We start from the raw sequence: 20,924 nt of genomic DNA, 5'->3' as shown, positions 1-20,924 counted from the left end.
CCTCCCTCCCAGAGCCTCCTGCATGCCCTGAAACAGCTGATCGCGGCAGACGGGAGGCACTGGGGGGGGGGGGGGGAAGGAGGGAACTGGCTGCTGGTGGGTGCTAAGAACCCGCTACTTTTTTTTTCCATGGGTGCTCCAGGGCTGGAGCACCCACAGAGTCAGCACCTATAAGTGGAGCTGTACTAGTTTTACCAATAATGGAAATTTTTTCTGAAAAAAGGCTAATGTAGACATTGTCTATGTAAAATCCACTGAGTTACTGTACATAAAAGGTCAGCAAGGAACTCCTGACAGGGAGCTCACCATGAGGGTCCTTTGACTTTGAAATTGACTCCCTACAACCCTTGTCAGAAATAATCCATCTTGTTTTGCCTTTAGGGCACACAGCAAAATCCATTTATATGGCTAGAAGGAGGGTTGAGTCTTGTAAAGCAAATGAGGGAGTCTGGATTTTTATCTGAAGGGGATAAGGTTTTTCAGTAGCCGAACTGGGGAGATTTCAGTTTTGTGGATTTTTTTTTTTTTTAATGTGGAGGAAAGTTGGTGGTGAGACTACTAGTATGGTAGCACTGGTTCGAATGAAGATAGAAACCTACATTGTGATGTCAGATTTTGGTTTTTAATTTTCTTTCAGTCAGCTGGGAGTCTGAGACTATTGTTATTTATTTTACAGCAGAATCAGTCAATAATCGGAGTCCCAACCATGCTAGGTGCTGTACAGCACGAATTAAAAAAAAAGACAATCCTTGCCCCAGAGCTCACAATTTAAGATTATGACAAGATGGCACAGATGAAAGAAACAGACAGAGGATGGGTTGTGGGGTTGGAGGATAAGGTAAAGGTGAAACAAACACATTTTGCTAATAAGCTGTAGCCTCATCTTGTCACCTGCCTACATCATTTCTAAAGACTTAATCATACCAGCACACTAATTATTCATCTTTTCTTTCTTCTTTAAAATGAAATACGATCGTAAAATGTGACTTGCAAAATATTTTTGCTGAGACAACTTTCATGGCTTTTTATCTTCTCTTACAGCTTAGTTGTAAGTAATGATGATGTGTGGAGAGACCAGTTTTACAATGGAAGTGTTAAAAAAGAAAGAGGTAATCAATGCATTTAAAATATTCTCCAGTGACTTTTTACATTGTGTACTTGGAAAGTGCACTATATTTTTAGAACGAAAATATGCACCAAATCATCTCATTTCCAGAGAGTCCTTATTTAGATACTATACTTCCTCCTGAGGAAATCAGCCCCCAAATGTTTCTTAATTTAAAATTCCTGTGGTCAAGGCTGCTGTTGGTGTGGCATACCTGACTTGCGTGTGTGTCTTCTCTTTCAAAATTTGACCACAACAGCCACAACAAAAGAGGTAAAGGGGGAATTTTGATAGAGCTCCCCTCCAGCAGTGTCCTCTTTTTGGGAACCTGAAATATGGTAACCTTAGTCTTAACTTAATTATTGCTACAAAATACTTGCTCTCTAACTGAGGTAGGGAGAGGGCAGAAAAGATGTTAAAGGGAGAAGCTGAAATTGCTTATGATTTTTATGCCAAATAAAAGTGGATGTGTTGGAGGAAGAGGGTGTGGGGGCAGGGCAGGAATGGAAGGGGAAGCAACCGGGTTGTCTCAGTATCTTCCCCTGGAAAAGGTTTAGAAGAGGGAGAAAGGAGTCCAGAAGAGCTGGCTGTATTTTAAAGAATCTTTATTGCGGTTGCAGGAACAAACCATCCTGATGTGTAGAAAGAATAGTAAATATGGCAGGCAACCAGCTTGGCTTAACAGTGAAATCCTTGCTGATCTTAAACACAAAAAGAAGCTTACAAGAAGTGGAAGATTGGACAAATGACCAGGAAGGAGTATAAAAATATTGTTCAGGCATGCAGGAGTGAAATCAGGAAGGCCAAATCACACTTGGAGTTGCAGCTAGCAAGGGATGTGAAGGGTAACAAGAAGGGTTTCTAGAGGTATGTTAGCAACAAGAAAAAGGTCAGGGAAAGTGTCGGACCCTTACTGAATGGAGGAGGCAACCTAGTGACAGATGATGTGGAAAAAGCTGAAGTACTCAGTGCTTTTTTTGTCTCAGTCTTCACAGACAAGGTCAGCTCCCACACTGCTGTCCTGGGCAACACAATATGGGGAGGAGGTGAGCAGCCCTTAGTGGTGAAAGAACAGGTTAAGGACTGTTTAGAAAAGCTGGACATGCACAAGTCCATGGGTCCAGATCTAATGCATCCGACGGTGCTGAGAGAATTGGCTGATGTGATTGCAGAGCCATTATCTTTGAAAACTCGTGGCGATCGGGGGAAGGCAAATATAGTGCCCATCTTTAAAAAAGGGAAGAAGGAGGATCTGGGGAACTACAGGCCAGTCAGCCTCACCTCAGTCCCTGGAAAAATCATGGAGGAATCATCCTCATCCTCAAGGAATCAATTTTGAAGCACTTCGAGGAGAGGAAAGTGATCAGGAATAGTCAGCATGGATTCACCAAGAGGAAGTCATGCCTGACTAACCTAATTGCCTTCTATGATGAGATAACTGGCTCTGTGGATGATGGGAAAGCAGTGGACGTGTTATTCCTTGACTTTAGCAAAGCTTTTGATATAGTATCCCAAGTATTCTTGCCAGCAAGTTAAAGAAGTATGGGCTGGATGAATGGACTATAAGGTGGATAGAAAGCTGGCTAGATCATCGGGCTCAACGGTAATGATCAATGGCTTAATGTCTAGTTGGCAGCTGGTATCAAGCGGAGTGCCCCAAGGGTCGGTCCTGGGGCCGGTTTTGTTCAATATCTTCATTAATGATCTGGAGGATGGTGTGGATTGCACCCTCAGCAAGTTTGCAGATGACACTAAACTAGGAGGAGTGGTAGATACGCTGGAGGGTAGTGTGGAAGAAACGAACTGCACTCTCAGGTTGGAAGCAACAAAATCAGAGACAGCTTTATTCAGGACATGCAATTGCAAGGGAAGAACACAGCTGACAGAGAGCATCTCTGCCTCAGTTTCCCCAAAGTACAAGCAAAATCACACAAGCATTTATACTTCTTTGTGATGTGCATTAATTAAAAACATCTGCATTTTATTTAGGCTATTTGCTATCTATTCCAGTATTTTCTCACTTTCTCTTCTCAAACATCGTTATCTCAAGGCTAGGTCACACTGACTATTCTGCTGTTTTCCACTCGCTTCTGATGTGAGCCCTGCTTCTACAGGTCTCGCGATATTAGGCTAAGTCTTAAATGGCTGCACTTAAACCCTCTCTTTCTTTCCCTGCTTCCACAGTAGGGATAGCATACAGAGGGACCTAGACAAATTGAGATTGGGCCAAAAGAAATCTGATGAGGTTTTAAGAAGGACAAGTGCAGAGTCCTGCACTTAGGACGGAAAAATCGCATGCACTGCTACAGACTAGGGACCAAGTGGCTAGGCAGGAGTTCGGCAGAAAAGGACCTAGGGGTTACAGTGGATGAGAAGCTGGATATGATTCAACAGTGTGCCCTTGTTGCCAAGAAGGATAACGGCATTTTGGGCTGTATATGTAGGAGCATGGCCAGCAGATCGAGGGATGTGATCATTTCCCTCTATTCGGCATTGGTGAGGCCTCATCTGGAGTACTGTGTCCAGTTTTGGGCCCCACACTACGAGAAGGATGTGGAAAAATTGGAAAGAGTCCAGCGGAGGGCAACAAAAATTATTAGGGGGCTGGAGCACATGATTTATGAGGAGAGGCTGAGGGAACTGGGATTGTTTAGTCTGCAGAAGAGAAGAATGAGGGGGGATTTGATAGCTGCTTTCAGCTACCTGAAAGGGGGTTCCAATGAGGATGGATCTAGACTGTTAGTGGTAGCAGATGACAGAACAAGGAGTAATGGTCTCAAGTTGCAGTGGGGGAGGTTTAGGTTGGATATTAGGAAAAACTTTTTCACTAGGAGGGTGGTGAAGCACTGGAATGGATTACCTAGGGAGGTAGTGGAATCTCCTTCCTTAGAGGTTTTTAAGGTCAGGCTTGACAAAGCCCTGGCTGGAATGATTTAGTTGGAGATTGGTCCTGCTTTGAGCAGGGGGTTGGACTAGATGACCTCCTGAGGTCCCTTCGAACCCTGATATTCTATGATTTTAAGAGGTATGCAACTTGCAATATATCAATGGAAAAATCTGGAACATAGCAATGCCCAAAGAAGACTTTTCTCTTTCCCCCCTTTATTCTTTTAGTATGTTTGTCTTATTTCTCTGCTTTAAGTTAGTTGATTAGGGCCCTCCATAACAATCCTGCTCCATTCCTCCGTTTGAATTAGCATTGAGTGACCAGTGATGCTATTTCTGACTGGATGCTTTTTCTTGAACCTTTAATTTGTGTGCTTCTAGGCTTAAATTTTCAAAAGTGAATAGGGACCCAAAACCACTAATCACTTTTGAAATTTAGGCCCTTCACTCCTCCTGTTTCATTTCTTTTGTCTCTTCCATTTTCCTCTTCATTGTTTGTTTCTTACTCATTTTTCCCTTTTTCTTCTTGGAATTAAATGCACAATTTTCTATATCATATAAGCTCCTGTTCCTTTTTTAAATGGGTTTATATATGTCAGTCATTTTCAAGCAAATTAAACAGTGTTAAAATATTTGTGCAGGATTTAATGTACACACACTCATATTTGATTTTTAGTTGTTTTATCTGTTTATTTATAAAAATGCATGTGTATGTTAGTGTATATGTGCATGTGTGTGTATATATATACATGCACATTTGTGTGTGTGTACATATATATTCTTGTTGCTGCATTGGTTGTCTTAACTTGCTGATACTCTATTTAAATTTAACATATATGTTTATGTTTAAGGTGCAATAGTCCTGCGTGTTGCCAAATCGTGGTTTCGTATAGGTTCCTTGGAAATTTTAGCTCATTCTGGGGAACTGGACTTGCAAAGGTTAGAATGAAATCTTCATAGTAATATCAATAAAACCTATTCAAACATGTATGTACAGTAGTAATTTAGGAAGATCACTTATTGGACTGATTCACCTGATTTTGCTATTTACTTATAAGGAAAGAAATACTATTTAATAAAGATTCAAATGCCAGATATTCATGGTAAGGGCTGCATTTAGCTGTTTGGCCTTGACCTTGCAAAAACATTCTCACGGGCTTAAATTTATATACGAGTAGTCCCATTAACTAAGCAATTGTATACATTTTTTAGGATCAGGGCTTCAGTATGTAAAAGTTTTTATAGAGGCCTGTGTGTGCTACTGTAATATAAATATGAAATATAACAATAACAGAAGTACGTTCTGCAATATGTATTTTCCAGCAGCATGCAGGATTAAAAGGGAATAATATATGTGGGTAACAAACTATTGCAGAACTATTATAGGCTTTTTAACAATACTATAGTTTTCTCATCATTAAAATATGTTGTCCCTTAAGCAGTTTTGTTGCTCAGTTTGAGAGAGCTGTTCTGTGATCTTTAATCAAGTAAGATTCCTCGGATCTTCCTCCTTTGAATCTATAGACTGATTGCTAATCACCTACAGTAGGGACTCATGCAGGTAGTGCTCAAAGAAGAAATAGCAGTTACTTACCATAATAAGCAGTTCTTAAGATGATTGCCTGCCTGGATCCATGCTTCCTGCCCTCTGTCCCCTTTATTTTGAAATCTTACAGCAGATTTTTAATTTGTGGAAGGAACTGAATTATGGTTGAAGCTGTGCTATATAGGATTTTAGTTTATATGTGTGCAGTCCCAGTCAACAGTTTCTGAGAAAGTTCCAAGCTAAGGCACCTAGGACCTGCATGTCACTTGCTGTCAGGACCCATATAGGCAGTTCTTGGAGAACCGTATTATACTGTGGTAAATAGCTGTTTTTTATAAGGGTTTATAATTCAGCCATAAAAATGTTCTGTGTGGAGAAACTTGGCTCAGAACTTTGCCCGGTAGTGATTTTTTTCTTATAACCAAACCAGTTTGTCAGAAAATGTTATACAGGCATGTAACCAAATATTGTGCTCTAGTCAGAGAATTTAATACTTGGAGTTGTTTTAACATAACGTGACTGCTTCTAATCATGTTCTATGTGTGAAATATTAAGTTTTATTGCTAACGGATTCCATTAGGGTCTTATCCATTTCAGTTAATGGGTATTCCTTTATTGACTTCACTGGGCTTTGATCAGCCCTTTAATGTGGAGAATAAGAATGATTAGTCATCTCTTTGGCACATCAGTCCTAAAAATACTGGTTTTGCTTAAAGAACTCTTGATTTTTTTTTTTCAGGACACTGCTAGACTTTGTCATACAAGAACATTTTCCATCAGTAAACATGAATGATTCAAATAGATATTTGGTGAGTATAAGAGACACTTTCACTTTGCATGCATATTGTCAACAAAACATCATTTGTATTAACAATATAAAAATAAATTTAAAATGTTGCAAATATCACTGAAGTGGGCTTGCAGTTTTTAATCAAACAGATGTTTGCAAATATTATTCTTCAACATTCTCACAGTTCTCCCTTCAAGTATGAAGATTGTCTTTTCCTGCCCTGTTACTTTACACAAACATTTTCATTATGAAAACAACGAGGAGTCCAATGGACCTTAAAGACTAACAGATTTATTTGGGCATAAGCTTTCGTGGGTAAAAAACCCACTTCTTCAGATGCATGGAGTGAAAATTACAGCTACAGGCAAAAATATATATTGGCACATGAAGAGAAGGGAGTTATCTTACAAGTGGAGAACCAATGTTGAAGGCCAATTCACTCAGGGTGGATATGGTCCACTCCCAATAATTGATGAGGAGGTGTCAATACCAAGAGAGGGAAAATTGCTTTTGTAGTGAGCCAGCCACTCCCAGTCCATATTCAAGCCCAAATTGATGGTGTTAAGTTTGCAAATGAATTGTAGCTCTACAGTTTCTCTTTGAAGTCTGTTTTGAATTTTTTTGTTGAAGAATGGCTACTTTTAAATCTGTTATTGAATGACCAGGGAGATTGAAGTGTTCTCCTACTGGTTTTTGTATGTTACCATTCCTTATGTCCATTTATCCTTTTACGTGGAGACTGTCCGGTTTGGCCAGTGTACATGGCAGAGGGGCATTGCTGGCACATGATGGCATATATCACATTAGTAGATGTGCAGGAAATTGTTGAAATCCAGGTGGAATCCCGTGGATCCATATGATGAAGATGTCATCAATGTAGCATAAGTAGAAGAGGGGCGCTAGGGGACGAGAGCTAAGGAAATGTTGTCCTAAGTCAGCCATAAAAATGTTGGCATACTGTGGGGCCATGAGAGGCAGGCCAGTCCTCGCTTACAGACAGCCCCCCAACCTGAAGCAAATGCCAGCAGCTGCACATCACACCACAGAAACACTAACCCAGGAACCAACCCCTGTAACAAACCCCATTGCCTTCTCTGTCCCCATATCTACTCTAGCGACACCATCATAGGACCCAACCACACCAGCCACACCATTAGGGGCTCATTCGCCTGCACATCTACTAATGTGATATATGCCATCATGTGCCAGCAATGCCCCTCTGCCATGTACATGTTCCGCTTGTAAGGTAACTCCCTTCTCTTCACGTGCCAATATATATTTATGCCTGTATCTGTAATTTTCACTCCATGCATCTGAAAAAGTGGGCTTTTTACCCACAAAAGCTTATGCCCAAATAAATCAGTTAGTCTTTAAGGTGCCACCGGACTCCTCGATGTTTTTGTGGATACAGACTAACACGGCTACCCCTCTGATATTTATTATGGTAATATCCCATTCTCCATTAATGTTTGTTCCCCTTAGGCCCTTCATATACTAACCATAGACTAGTGATGGAGTGCAGGATCATGCTGTACCCTAAATAAATGCAATATCATTACTATAACACTTTCGTTTTAGCATTATTGCTATTGCAGCTGAATTTGTGCATTGTCACACAGCTCTGGGTGTTCTTGGATAAGATCATCATGCAGCCAACTCATTGAGAGTGCCATGTAAAAGTTCTGACAGGCATAAAAAAGATGTGCCCAAATATTAAAAAGAAAACAGTATAATGTGCCAACTGTTATTTTTAAATAAATTATATATTTGATAACATAACATCCGTATTTATTAATGAAAGGGTTTGAAGTGAAAAATGTATTTGATTTCAGGACTTTTTCTCTAGAGTGGTATTGGAGACTGCAAATCTGATTGCATTGTGGATGTCAGTGGGCTTTGCTCATGGTAAGCAATGATAGCTCAATTAAATTATTGGTGTGGTAATTGTAAAATATTAAGGTCTGTTAAAAGTCCCTTTACCCGTAATAAACTCAAAGCCTTTTGGTTTTGGTATTTGTTTTGTTTAAATTCCCTAGAATGTATCAGTGTTTATTAAAAAAATTAAAAAACGAGTTAAAAATGGTGCAAAAAACTAACTTCACAGTTTTTTGGGTAATTATCAGGGTTAATATTGGGGGGGACAGGAGGATGGAAAATAGCAACAAGTAGAGAAAAGTAAGAGTATTGAAAGTTTAAAATAGTTTAATGCTGTGGTTTATTTCATGAATTGTATATTAACAGTACGTACGTATATGCACGTGTGCATGCGTCCGTGTGTGTATCTTCCAGGACATTGCCTTACTTTAACAGACAGCCCCACACTTACACTTATATTAATTTATTATTAGCATTAACACATTTATCTAATATAATGTATTGGATTTTCTTAAGATAATTAGTATTTTCATGTACTTGAAGGGTTCAAAGTTCAGGTGAAAATCGGTAAAAAAACAAAAAAAAATTAGCTTTTGTAAAACCTGGGGATTTTTTGATAGAGATCGGTAAAAATCAAAAATGAAGGTCCTTACATATACTTAATAATGGCTTTTGCTTCGTCATGTTTAATTCTTCTCTTTTTGTCCTTTATTTCAAACTTTTTGGCATTTTTGCCTACAACAATACCCCTGTTGTTGTTTAGCACTTCTGCAAGTTTTCTCTGACAGAGTCAAGAGATGTTTTGATTTTCAAAGTGCAGACAGATTAGGAAGAGGCAAAAGACTGGCATAGTACATGGGCTTCTCAAAAAATTCTTTAAGAAGGGTTGCTGGTTAGTGGCAAAGAACACAGTTGTATCAATATTACTTATTTCGGTCAGTCCACTGGATTTTTTTTAAAGTGAACACTTTAGATGATACAATACAGTGGTTGTTTTTGAAAGACAGTTGCACTGACGTAGCACTAGTGCATATAATAGTGTTTTGTAATATATGCAGAGACCACATGTTGGTGTCATATAATTGGCATGAGTTTGTGATGCCTTCATTAGATCCTATCTTATATAGTCAGATACCGCAGTGGTGGGGCCATATCAGTACCTAAATTCACTGATACATGAATTTATTGGTACAGCATCATGGGAATACTTGTTTATTTGGAAAACCACTGTACTATCAATGTGCTATGAAACTTTGTTTCAGAATTATACCCCATAAGGAGAATCAGCATGATATTGCTAATATAGCGCACACACAACTCACAAGGAAAGGAAAATAATTGATCAAATGTACATGAGGTAGTCATAGTTCCTCAATGTTGCCACTGAAAGTAAAAGAAGACAGTGCCATATAGGCATAGAAACCAGATGAGATATCACAGAGACATCAGATGTTTTCAGTTTTGATATATAAAATGCCTGCAAGGTTGGGAACAAGGGATTTAGCTTAAAATCCAGACTCTCATCTGCTGGGCCCAACTTTAGATATTGTAATTTAGATCCACCGTAATCTAGGCTTTTCAGCAAATTTTCTGCTTTTGATAAATCAGTAGTGTCTAGACTAAACAACTTTATTGTTTTGATAGTTGTATTTTTGTTGTTGATTAATTCTAGGTGTGTGCAATACAGATAACTTCAGTTTGTTATCCATAACAATAGATTATGGTCCATTTGGTTTTATGGAGTCCTATGATCCAAGTGAGTATAGCACATGTATTTGAATATACCTTTTGTGTTGGACATGAAATTCCTTCTTATTGTGTTAAGTTATATAATTTTTGTTTGCTCAGAAAGTTATTAACATTATTAGCACATGGATTCTGCATATGTGTACTGCATGTACATTGGTCAGAAAATAAATTTTGTGCATCTAGTTGCATTTTAGATCAGAGAGTAGTTTTACTGTGTATTATACAAGTTATATTTTAAACTGTACACTAAAAAACTTGCAGATAATGTATATTACTACTAAACCCATTTCCATGAAGAATCTCTCATACTGACATTCATCAGATTCCCAGATGCTATAGCAGAAATCAAGAAAAATCTGTAAAAATTGAATACAGCTAAAAGTAGCCAAAAGCAAAATCTGTCATCTTTTATCATTTTGACTTTACAGTCATAACTGTTAATCCGGGGGCGGGGGGAGGGAGTCAAATCTGCCCAGTTATGACACTTTACTGTAAATCTTTCATTGAAAGCATGAATTACATTACTCTCTCCATCTGTAATAAATAGACATAGGTCCAGAAGATGGTGTTCAGATGTACATTACATTTAGGCTGGGGTTTGGAAGTCAAATCATGGCTGGGGGTCAGGCTCAATGGTGTTGAAATCTCACTGTCTATTTTCATAAGATTTCAGGCTCAAATGATGAAAATCTCCTGAAATCTGATCTTGTACACCTTGGGCATATCTCAGCTGGAACCTTAAAAGAGGCTCTTCTAGTTTTCTTTTTTTCCCTGCAGCCAGACCAGAGGAGTGGATGTAGATGTGGGGATTCAGATTTGAACATGTGCCTCAGCTCCCAGAATTCACAGTTATGTAGGTGGGCTGGGGAGGAGAGTGGGGTTGCATTTGAAGTAGTGTTTTGGGCCCACCTCTAATAACAATTAATCAAACAAAGTAGAATTCCTATTTGACACCAACTCTGAGATGCTGTTCCTAGTCACAGTCCTTGTTTCCTTCTGAGTGCCGGGGCTGATCCCCATTAGTATTGCTTCTGGTAGTAGCTTCCTCAGAGAGTACAAAGGAGGATCCAGGACGACAGCCTTTCCCCTCATAGACACCGACCAGCAGAGCTGGCCCTGTTCTGGACAAGACGTGCATGCTGCATCCTTTCTGAGGTTGATGCTGTGGCCTTGCTTACCCTTTGCTCCTGGCTGCATTATGCCTTTCATGAAGGGTATGCATTTGCCTATTCGCCACTCCTCAAAGTGAACTTTCTTGTGCTGGAACATTTTAGCCCTAAATATTTCAGAAGCAAATATATAATTATATACATTTTGAAATAATCTTTATGTTCAGATAATTCGTGTCACTAGGCTACTTAAAAATATATGCATCTCATTTACTTAGATTACATCGTAAAAATATATTGTTGTTTGGAAGACCGGAATCCCTAGGCATCTAACCATATGATATTTAATAGTAGCATTATTTATATTAAAGAATACTGAAAAACATTATTCAGAGTGTAAAAAAAAATGGCTGTTTAAATATCTGAATTTATTCTGTGTCTTGAAGTAGGAAAACAACACTTGTGACCATCTGGGAACTTGTGCTCTAAGAATGTATTCCTTACTCTGGCAAATGTTAGATCTCGGGCTAATCCAGTGTAAATAAATATTCTTGTGTTTGGAGTACTCTGAGTTAATATTTAGTGCTTGCAGGACTTCTATTAGTTTGCTGTGTAAATATGAAAAATTAGCCTAGTTTAATATTTTAACTTTGGTTGTTTATTCTAATTAATCTGTTGTAGAAATGTGATGCTTTGTTTCAAACAGATTTTGTTCCAAACACATCTGATGATGAAAGGAGGTATAAAATAGGAAACCAAGCAAATGTTGGGATGTTTAATCTGAACAAGCTGTTACAAGCTCTAAAACCTGTATTGGATCGCAGACAAAAGCAGCTGTAAGTTATCCTTAAAAATATCTTCACACTTAAAAGAACTAGAGAGATATGCTATAATGGCCATATGTGTAGGAGAAAAGGGGGCTATCTTTTTAGGAAGTTTGATTTCTAAACAGAAAGTATTTTCTGGATATGTTACAGGCCAAACAAGACTGTTTTAAAAAAAAAATTAAAAAAAATACCAAAATGGGGTAAGAGGGAAGTTTTTCATAAATAGGTACAAGCCAGAGGAAGGTTTCACACTTGAATGTGAAGCTGAATTGTGTCTTTGGTATTACTGTTGGTCAATAGGATTTGATATTTCCTTACTTTTATAGTGCTTTCCAGATTCTGGAGGGATACTCTGAGCTTTATTATACCCGGTATGTACTTCCATAACTCAGATTTTAAAGAAGCATATACTATAGAATATGTTTTTGGAACAATTTCTTTGCCTTCATAATTTCTGTTACTACTTTCAGTTTTACAGAACTATTTAGAGCAAAATTGGGTCTCCTTGGGGAGAGTGAGGATGATAACTATTTGATTGCATTTCTCCTAAAAGTGAGTTTATTATTGGTCATTCTTTTGGGGATATTTGAACTGATGTCTAATATTTTAAAAACACTGATAGAAATGTATTTAATTTCATTAGCTCATGGAAGATACAAAGGCTGATTTTACAATGGCATTTCGGCAGCTCAGTGAGATTACTCAAGACCAGCTAAAAGAGCTCCGTATTCCTCAGGTATTAATTAATACATGATATTTTAGGAACATCTTACTGGCCTTTGAGCTCACCTAGGCAAGTATGGAATGAATAAGTGAGTAATTAAGGGTACATAGTGAAAACTGCATGCATCAAATTTTCAGTTACAGGCATAACATGGACACTCACAGAACTATATCCACACACAACTTCACTTGCATGAATGCCTGCATACATCAAATATGTCTTCTGAGCACCTTCAGCCACATTAGATGAAAGGATTGCTAAGAGAACTCCATCTCCTAACATGTTTTATTGCTTTTAAGTGTATATGTTTAAACAGCAGAAATATTAATGGGAAAAAAACTACTTTTGTTAATAAAGAGATAGCTAAAAGCAGTTCTTCATAAAGCATATATGGTATCTTCAAAGTTTACATTCTACAGCCTTTACAGATAAGGACCCCACATCTGCCAACTTTATATTTCTTCTTTGAGCAGTGTCCACTTCAGGTGAGCTCACACCCTTGCGCCTTTAATCAGATTTTTGGTGGTAGTGCCCATTTGGCCTGTGCATGTGACCTACGCTTCCTTGGGCCCCGACTTACACAAGCGTTCTGTTCCAGAACGCCTTGCGTAACTCGAATTTTGCGTAAGTCGGGAACGTATACCCGACCATTACGCGCAAAAAAAAAAAAAAAAAAAAAACTTTCTAGCTTACGGAATTTACGAAACTTTTCCCGTAAGTGCGGATTTGTGTAAGTCGGGTTTGTGTAACCTGGGGAGCGTTTGTATAGGGCTGCATGGGTGAACTGGCCCAGTTCCTTCTCAGCCTCCTGGGCCTAACACAGAGCATTAGTGTGCCTTATTTTTGAAGTTTCTGAGCCTGGTTACCCTTCTTTAGTTTATTGTTTTTTCTTTAGTTATTTTATTTACTTTTTATTTAGGGGGACTTTCTCTTGATCCCTTTCCTCTTTGGGGAGGGAAAACTTCCCATATTAAATTCCTTTGCCCTGGGGTATGTCAGGCTTTCCAGGCTTCAAGCAGTGCATCTCTTACCGGGAGGCCATTCCATTCAGTGACTGGCATTCCCGTTGTCTCTGTTGCTTGGGGGTGTCTCGTATCCCGCATAAGTGCTCCATCTGCTCAACTTTTAAGGGCAGGGCAAGAAAACATTGAGAGCTAAAACTGAGACTCTTAATGATGGAGCATTCCCTCCAACTGGCCTCAGATCCAGGTCAGGAGACCCCCTGGATGTCAGTCACTTAATTAACACAGTGCCCCGTCAACTTTGACATGTTTACCTGAGGTAGATCCACAGAGAAGACCCATAGAAAACAAAGTCATTCTCCAAAGAAAGAGTCCACTTCAAAAAGACCTCAGTCTCCACAGAGTAAGACTTCTGCGGAGACCTTGCGTCCCACCTTGGGTATGGCTGAGGCTCCAGATGCTCTCGGAATCGATCCTGTACCTCAGGCGCCAGGCTCAGCAGAAGAAAACATGCTTCATCGAAGCATTCCAAGGCTCAGAAAACGGTACCCGCAACTTCTTTGATAAAGTCTATATCTAAGTTGGCCACTAAGATGGCGTCAGTACCGGGAAGACACCATGCCTCTTATCCAGTCTCTGCACTCCCCAAGGCATCTTCATCAGTACCATGTATTTCAACTAGAGTGGACTTGCCAGAACAGCATATACCCTCAGTACCAACAATGGAATGGCGCCCCACTCTTCAAACCAACCCGGTATCATAGGAGTTCAGATTCTTAAGGGATCTATTTGTTTCAGAGAGGCCGGAGTCTCCCTTATTGATCGGTACCAGGAGGTTATCAGTACCAAGAAAAACACAGTCACTGAGATGCAACCTTTCCCCAGTACCGCTTGACTCGCCAACATCTTCAGAGAGTACCGGTGTTTCCCTTCTTGAAGAGGAGGAATTTTCCTCCAATTTGAATATTTTGATCCAGGGATTTCTATCCTGACACTTCTGATAAGAGAGTTGCATCAAAGGCCCTTGTATCCCAGACCTTGTTCAAGCACACGTGGTTGCCACCCCTGTCAAGGCTGATTCCCCACTCTGGCACTTCGAGTGCAGAAGGTGGGGGCCTGCAAGGACTCTAAAAATTAATACTTGCCACTCCAGGCTTGTATTAAACTCCCAAGGTTGCAGCTTTTCTCTGACCTTGGATGGGTAGATGCTGCCACCACTCAACTGCAGAACCTCTTTGAGAGACCAGGAAGGCTCACTTGGGAATTCCTTCCTGTGGGATACCCTCAAGCCTTTTCACCCCCTTCCCCCCCCCCCCCCCCCCGGGGAAGAGATGAAAAAAAGAACAACAAAAAAAAGGAAATTAGCTGTTGCCACCAGCTAATTAAACAACATGTGCAAACCTCTTAAGACACAAAAATCTTAAGGTAAATTTGATTTAAAAAATAAAGTAAGGAAAATACATCGGGGAACTCAGTTATTGCTAGATTTTAAAAGAGCAATTACAAGGATCTTAATTGTACTAAGAATAGTTTTTTTTTTTGAGGTCCAGCTTAAAGGTTACAAGCAAAACAAAAGCACCGGGGTTAGCACAGCGGAATCCACAAGCCATAAAGAAATAAAGGGATAAACCTAATTGCGTCTTCCTAGACATTTCCTGATCTACTTACATATCTGGGGTTTCAAATGAGTAGTTTCTAGGTATGATACTGATGATTTTTCATACCTGGCCCCAAGCTTTTTACAGCATCGCAGCTCTGTCCCCCTCTTCCCAGGAGAACAACCACAGACAGACAAAGGGAAAGTTTTTTCTCAATTTTAAAAAGTTCAAGCATTCCCATTGGCTCTTTTGGTCAGGTGCCCACTCACTTCCTTTTACCTATGCATAACAATGAGACTTTTTAAATCTTTACAGGTAAAGCAGTAGAGAACAGCTACTAAGAGGAATTTTATAGCTAACTGGCTGGCTGGGTGTCCATAAAAGGGAGTTACCGCCCCCCCTTCATTTATCACAACACCCGATGCCTTTTGGTCCTTCTCAGAGGCCTACTGGGATCCATCAGCAGTTTTACCATGCCCCTAGTCTCTCTTTCAGGAAATACAGGGGAGAAGCTCCTGTACTCCAACTTCTCCTCCTCTCTTACCTCAGGCACCTTTGAGGGGCAGGAGGCCAGGGCAGATAAAGAGGTCACTCCCCAACAAACATTTCTTCATCTTCCCCAGGTGAAGCTGTTATACCTCCCACATTGACTGTGGCTGACGACTTTGGACACTTCTAAAAGTTAATGAAGTGCATTGCAGATTCCCTCCAGATCAGGGAGTCACAACATAAGCTCCTGGACATCCTCCAATGGACTCCCTCTACCTGAGTTGACCTGCCTACTAATGAGGCTCAGTTGGATCCTGCCAAATCCATCTGGGAGAACCCTGCGATGATTCTGCTGAAGTGCAAATGGGCCTATAAGAAAATATTACATCCCGGCTAGGGACTCTGAATTTCTGTTCACCCATCCAACACCAAAGTCCTTGGTTGTGGAGGCAGTAAATGAACATGGCAGACAATGTTATGCGAAGGCCACGCAATATGATAAGGACCAAAAATGCTTTGATCTATTCAGCAGTAAGATCTATTCATCCATGACTCTTCAGTTTAGGATTGCGAACTATCAAGCTCTCATGGCTAAATAAAATCACTCAAATTGTGCCAAATTCACCACCTTTATTGAGCATCTGCTGGATGATCAACATGACCAGTTTCAGGCTATTGTTAATGAGGGTCATCTGTTAGCTAGAATATCACTACAGGCCTCTTTGGATGCAGCCGATACTGCCGCTCAATCCATCTCTGCAGAGGACTTCCTGACTCTAGCTGTCTGGATTCCCAAGGGAGGTCCAAATCATCGTTGAAGACCTCTCTTCGATGGCCTCAAGCTGTTTGCTGAGTCCACTGATGATTCACTATGTACCCTTAAGGATTCCAGAACCACATTAAGATCCTTTGGGATTTACACGCCTACAAACAAATGAAAATTTAGTAGATCCCAAACTGCACAAAGATCCCTTCCCACTTCATTCTCAGGTTTTCAGAGACCATATCAACCACCCAGGAAAAAGTCAAGGTTCCAGAGGAAGAGATCACCTGCTCCTTCTGCACCATCATTATCATCTAAGCGTCAGTTTTGATGGACTGGTCAAGGGCCCGGAACTATCTCTCAATACCAAGCTACACATACACCATTTTACCCATCTTCCGCTCTATGGAAATTGTTTCTCCCATTTTCTTTCTGCATGGGAGAGAATCACATCAGACAAATGGATGCTAGAGATCATAAGATCAGGATACGCTATCCATTTTACCTCCCTTCCCCATCCCTCTTCAGGGACCTCTCTCCTGAGCACCTCTTAAAGCAAGAAGTTAACTCACTTCTGCAAATGGGTGCAATAGAACCAGTTCCTATTCTGTACAGAGGGAAGGGGTTTTATTCCAGCTACTTTCTGGTCCCGAAAAAGAACAGACAGTGGAGACCAATTTTAGATCTAAGACTCCTAAACAACTTTTGTCAAGTCTCAAAAATTCAGGATGGTGTGACTTACATTTATAATTCATAGAATCATAGAATCATAGAATATCAGGGTTGGAAGGGACCTCAAGAGGTCATCTAGTCCAACCCCCTGCTCAAAGCAGGACCAATTCCCAACTAAATCATCCCAGCCAGGGCTTTGTCAAGCCGGGCCTTAAAAACCTCCAAGTGAATTCAGTGATTACAACTGGGGGATTGATTTTTAGGCCTCAACCTTCAGGATGTCTATTTTCATATCGCAATTCACGCATTTCACAAATGATTCCTGTGCTTTTCAGTAGACCAGGATTACTTTCAATATTGAGTGCTCCTGTTTGGCCTTTTGTCTGTCCCAAGAGTGTTCTCAGAAGTGCTGGCGGTGGTCGCAGCTTATCTTTGATATCTGAGGATAACCATTTTTCCGTGCCTCGACAAATGGCTACTCAAAGGCCAGTCTTACAATGACATTTTTGACACCATAAAGAGGATGAGCTCCCTGTTCCATGAGCTAGGGTTGCAGCTCAACATTGAGAAATTCAAGTTGAACCCGGTATAAAGAATAGAGTTCATAAGAGCCTCCTTGGACACTATATCAGCTAGGGCTGATCTTCCCTTCAACGGATTCTTGATGTTAGCGAATCTTGTCTAAAAGATTCAAATCAGCCCATAGATATCAAAAAGAAGCTGTTTTCAATTGCTCAGACACATGGCAGCCTGCACTTTTGTGATGCCATGTGCCAGGCTCCACCTTTGATATTTCCAGGGCTGGCTCAGGACTATTTGTACTCCAAACAAACACAGCTTGAACAAGTTAGTGTCGGTCCCTCGTCAGGTAGGAGAGTCTCTCAGTTGGTGGAGGGACACCGACAAAGTCAGTGCAGGGATTCCGTTTGTTCAGCCTTCTCCCTCTATCACTATAACGACAGATGCAGCCCTGAGGGGCTGGGGGATGCACCTGGGGGGACCCTCACAGTACATGGCAAATGGTCTTCCCAAGAGATACAACTACACATCAACCTCGTTGAACAGAGGGCAGTCAGGAATGCATGTATCCACTTCCTCCCTTTAATCAGGAACAAATCCATAAAGAGTCTCCTGGACAACATAGCTTGCATATTTTATGTTAACCGACAGGGAGGGGCCAGGTCCCCTTCCCTTTATGCTGAAGCAGTAAAGCTCTGGAACTCGTGCATAGCCAATTGCATCCTTATTTCAGCAACTTATCTTTCAGGGATATAGAACCAGTTAGCAGATGACCTCAGCAGGCACTTCTCCCAGGACTACAAATGGGAGTTGGATCCTCAGATTCTTGATCAAAATTTGGACTTGGAGAGTTCAAAAATAGACCTCTTTGCCACTGTTACTAACAAGAAATGCAAACGTTTTTGCTCAAGGGGGAGATTGGGTCCTCTCTCTTTTGGAGATGCCTTCCTCATTTCATGAACAGAAGGCTTTCCATATGTGTTTCCCCCAACACCCTGATTCTGAAGGCAATCAATAAGATCAAGCACAGCAAAGCCATAATAGTCTCAGCGTGGCCCAGACAAATATGGTATCCTTTCCTGATTCACCTAACCATCTGTCAGATGATCAGCCTTCCATCCATTCCTCATTTTCCCCCAGGATGCTGGCTGCACTCTTCATCCTAACCTGAGTGTACTTCGTCTCAGAACTTGGCTCCTTGATGGTTCATGGGACTACAGTTGACTTGTTCTAAGGAGGTATGTAGCGGGGTGGACACCCTCTCCTGCCCTGAAGGGTAAAAGCAGCCCTGGAAAGGGCTTCAGCTCTTAAAGCTGGGCTGATTGGGGAAGCAGCCGCAGCTGGGCCACTCCCCAATCAGGCCTCAGCTGGCCCTATATAAGAGGCTGGGAGCCAGGAGCTCAACAGTCTCTCTCTGCCTTCAGAGAGAGAAGGGCCTGGCTGCTGGGAAGCTCAGGGTGCCTAGAGTGAGGCAGGGCTGGGGAGCTCCAGGCCAGCAACTCCCCAGGCTGCAGGGCCTTGTCCAAGGCCCCAGAGAGGCATTGGGTTCCAGAGAGGGGCAGCAGGTCCAGACCCAACCTTGCCAGTGATGAGTAGGCTGATACTGCAGTCTGCCCCAGGGCGTGGGGCTAGACGATGACGGGCAGTAGCCTTATACTGAGGCGAGGTGGGAATAGTGAGTGGGGGTTCCCTGGGGAGGGGAGACCCTAAGACTGAGGGGTTACTGCCAGGGGGCAGCACCCCAGGTAAAAGGGCACCGGGGTCCAGGGCGGGACACGGGGGCCAGAGGACAGGCGGACCACCGGCCTGCAGAGGGCGCTCCAGGACGCTGAAAGAGCTAATTCCTGGAGACCAGCAGGAGGCACCGCAGGGGTGAGTCCGCTCCTCTACAAGGTACAACAAGTATTATTGGACAGCAGAAAAGATTCCATGAGATATGCTTACCTCCACAAATGGAAAAGATTCAGCCTGTGGTGTGTCCAGAGAAGTTTTCCACCTGTTCATTCTTACCTCTTGATGATCCTTGATTACCTCATAGAACTAAAAAAACAGGATTGTCTTTCAGCTCTGTCAAGGTCCGCTTGGAGGCTATAGCAGCCTTCCATTCAGCAGTTGAAGGATTCTTAGTCTTCACCCATCCTACAACTGTAAGATTTCTGTGAGGACTGGGAAACCTTTTTCCCCAAGTTAAGGAACTCACTCCTATCTGGGATTTGAATTTAGTACTTAGATGCCTTATGCTTTGAGCCAAACCTCTTTCCTCATTAATTTATCTTGGAAGACAGCCTTTTTGGTGGCAATCACCTCTGCTCGCAGAATTGGAGAAGAAGGGGGCTCTAATGGCAGATCCTCCATTTACAGTATTGTTCAAGGACAAGGTTTCGTTATGTCCACACCCGCATTTTGTACCCAAGATATCATCTGAATTTCACATCAACCAGATTATGCACCTTCCGTTTCCCCCCCCCCTCCCCTCCCCAAGCCTCATCGGTCCAAAGAGGCCATTTTACATGCTTTAGACATTAGGAGGGCGGTAGCCTTTTATTTGGAAAGAACCAAGTCATTTGGGAAGTAACCCAAACTGTTTGTGACTATTGTGGATAAATCCGAAGATTCAGCAATTTCCACCAACAGACACTCCAGGTGGATTTCTGATTGTATCATATTGTGCTATAAATCTTTAGCTATACAGTCTCTTTCTAGGGTGTTGTCCCATTCCATGAGATCTCTGTCTGCTTCTATGGCATTATTCAAGAATGTTCCTATTCTGGAAATGTGTAAAACTGCCACTTGGTCTTCTGTACACACTTTTCCTAAGCATTATGCACTGGTCCAGTTTTCTAGATTAGATGCTGCAATTGGAAATGCTGTGGTGTCTTCAATCTTGGACTTGGCACAAAAGTCTCCCTCTCTAGCTGGGGTTACTGCTGGTAGTCACTGGAAGTGGAGCACCTATAGGGACACTACTCAAAGAAGAAGAGGTTACTCACCTTATGCAATAACTGGAGTTCTGTGAGATGTGTCCCCCTATGGGTGCTCCACTACTCGCCCTCCTTCCCCTCTGCTTTGGAGTTTCCTCTGGGGACTTTATGGTACATAAGGAACTAAGGGCAGTTTGCCTGCACAGCCCTATATAGCCTTGCAGTGAGGCATGAGGAAGCTTAAGGCACATATGTGGGCTGAACGGGCACTACTACGAAAAATCTCCAATTAAAGGTGCAAGTGGCATTAGCACACCTGAAGTGGAGCACCCATAGGGATACACATCTCAAAGAACTCCAGTTACTGCTCAAGATGAGTAACCTCTCTG

At 41.4% G+C, this 20,924-nt stretch overlaps 1 protein-coding gene across 1 annotated transcript in view; it reads left to right on the top strand.

Moving 5' to 3' along the window:
- LOC135875083 (protein adenylyltransferase SelO-like) overlaps window positions 1–20,924 on the top strand; it is a 44,938-nt gene that overhangs the window by 5,733 nt on the left and 18,281 nt on the right. The window contains exons 7-15 of the mRNA XM_065400063.1: window positions 1,042–1,109; window positions 4,843–4,930; window positions 6,277–6,346; window positions 8,160–8,232; window positions 9,875–9,958; window positions 11,767–11,896; window positions 12,214–12,258; window positions 12,358–12,439; window positions 12,531–12,623. Coding sequence (XP_065256135.1) covers window positions 1,042–1,109; window positions 4,843–4,930; window positions 6,277–6,346; window positions 8,160–8,232; window positions 9,875–9,958; window positions 11,767–11,896; window positions 12,214–12,258; window positions 12,358–12,439; window positions 12,531–12,623 — 733 coding nt within the window. The remainder of the gene's footprint in view (window positions 1–1,041; window positions 1,110–4,842; window positions 4,931–6,276; window positions 6,347–8,159; window positions 8,233–9,874; window positions 9,959–11,766; window positions 11,897–12,213; window positions 12,259–12,357; window positions 12,440–12,530; window positions 12,624–20,924) is intronic.

Source organism: Emys orbicularis, chromosome 2 (assembly GCF_028017835.1).
Source record: "Emys orbicularis isolate rEmyOrb1 chromosome 2, rEmyOrb1.hap1, whole genome shotgun sequence".
NCBI lineage: Eukaryota > Metazoa > Chordata > Testudines > Emydidae > Emys > Emys orbicularis.
Note: the sequence above shows the minus strand (reverse complement) of the source record. Positions and strands in the feature narration are given on the sequence as shown.